At 34.0% G+C, this 1,706-nt stretch overlaps 1 protein-coding gene across 1 annotated transcript; it reads right to left on the bottom strand.

Annotated features, from left to right (window-relative positions):
* Positions 1-1,055: 1,055 nt before the first annotated feature.
* Positions 1,056-1,619, bottom strand: LOC108355408 (serine protease persephone-like; the record flags this gene model as incomplete). Its single annotated transcript, XM_017606568.1, has 2 exons — positions 1,056-1,360; positions 1,436-1,619. Coding segments are annotated over 2 exons (489 nt in total), but the record flags the coding sequence as incomplete, so codon positions are not given.
* Between the last annotated feature and the right edge of the window lie 87 nt (positions 1,620-1,706).

Genomic DNA, 1,706 nt, shown 5'->3' with positions numbered 1-1,706 from the left:
GTGTACATATTTCCATACATAAAAAATCTGAAAAACTAAATTAAAAAAGAAAAAAATGTTTACTCTATTAGCCATAATTGCCCTGTAAGATTATTTATTTCCGAGTGGATACTCCGCTCGACAGTGGTTTATGTTCTACTTTCACATCTACAAGAAGAAATGTAAAGTATAGCAAGGATTGACTCACTGCCACGTGGTTCACACGTTTGTAAGTACATATAACCCAAAAAACCTACAGTGGCGGTTAAAAATAGATGAATGGTGTTTCGTTTCTAATATTTGCAATTTTCTCCAAGCTTAAGTTTTTTTTGAGGTTCAGGCTTTAACAAAAACCGTATAAATCACACTTTCAAACTTTTTACAGAATTTACAAAGATTCATAATTTAGAAAAATGCTTAACAGAAATAAAATTAACAAATTTTTGGTAAAGGTATTAAACCATTTGGTATTTATTTATGTGTAATTGAAAATAAAAGTAATAAATAAAATAAAATATATTACCAATCTACTTGAGAACATGGACGATGACAACACCCGACGAGGTCAAAATCGGCCAAAATCGCTTAGTTACAGCGGCTACAGCGAGTGTTTGTGAGTAAATTTTAAAATTAAAATGCTTGAAAACGTCAAAAATTCTAAAATTGTCTCTCAGCGGTTCTACCTACCGATATTTTTATCATGGAAGAACGTTTACTATTGTCGCGCTCGAAATTTTCATAGCTGCCTATTGCGTAGCCTTACTACGAAATGTTTTTTTTTTACACTTTAAAAATGTAAGTTTAACAATATAGCAATGAATTGAGAGACGTCTAATATGTGCCTGTTTTTGTGGATTTTTTCTTCAAATACAATAAAATCTATGCTGAAATAGGTGAAAACTACTTCATCTTGAATGAAAGTTCGCATAAAACATCTTACATATAAAAATCATGCCATTGAATTTATTTTCATTTGCGTTAAAAAATATAAATACTTAAAGCTATTCGCTTAATTATTATATCTATCTAATCTCGATATCTTATCCAAGTAAAAATGTTATACATATATTATAGAATTATCTGCCATCAGGCCAAACAATGCTTTCGATAAAGTCCAAAAACCCTGCCACCTTGGTGTAGACACCCGGTAACTTTGTGCCACAAACTAAGCCAAATGAAACGACACCAACAACTCTATATTTACCCAACGATTTGTCTTTGACTAGTTGCAATGGACCGCCTGAGTCACCCCAACAAGCATCTCGCCCCGGAGCCAAAGCACAAAGCTGTGTCTCATGCGTCATCTGATCCGCGTAACTAATGTTGCATTGTGTAAGTGGTACCGCATTCAGCTTGGCTGCCATTAAGCGAGCTGAAGTTGCTATAAAACGAAAAAAAACATATCCATTGAAAAATATAATTCACATAAAAATCAAATTTCTTGAATGTGGCATACTCTGATTTTCGGTGACTCCCCAACCGGTCACAATCAGTTCGGTGCTCTCTGGCAGATCCGTGAGATCTGTATGCAGGCAAGTTGGATAAACGTTGACACTATATTCAGCATCTTTAGCCAATTCAATCAAGCCAATATCAAAATTATTTAAAATGCTTGAATAGTTCTCGTGTACGTAGGTGGTCTGCAATGTAAAGGGAGGGAAATAAGTATATAAGTACATACACTGGCGGTCACGAATAATGTACCGCCACAATTATATTTTAATTGA

The sequence above is a fragment of the Rhagoletis zephyria genome, unplaced genomic scaffold (genome assembly GCF_001687245.7).
Source record: "Rhagoletis zephyria isolate East Lansing unplaced genomic scaffold, Rhagoletis_zephyria_1.1 Rzeph_scaffold_45472, whole genome shotgun sequence".
Lineage (NCBI taxonomy): Eukaryota > Metazoa > Arthropoda > Insecta > Diptera > Tephritidae > Rhagoletis > Rhagoletis zephyria.
This window is presented reverse-complemented; position numbering and strand designations above follow the sequence as displayed.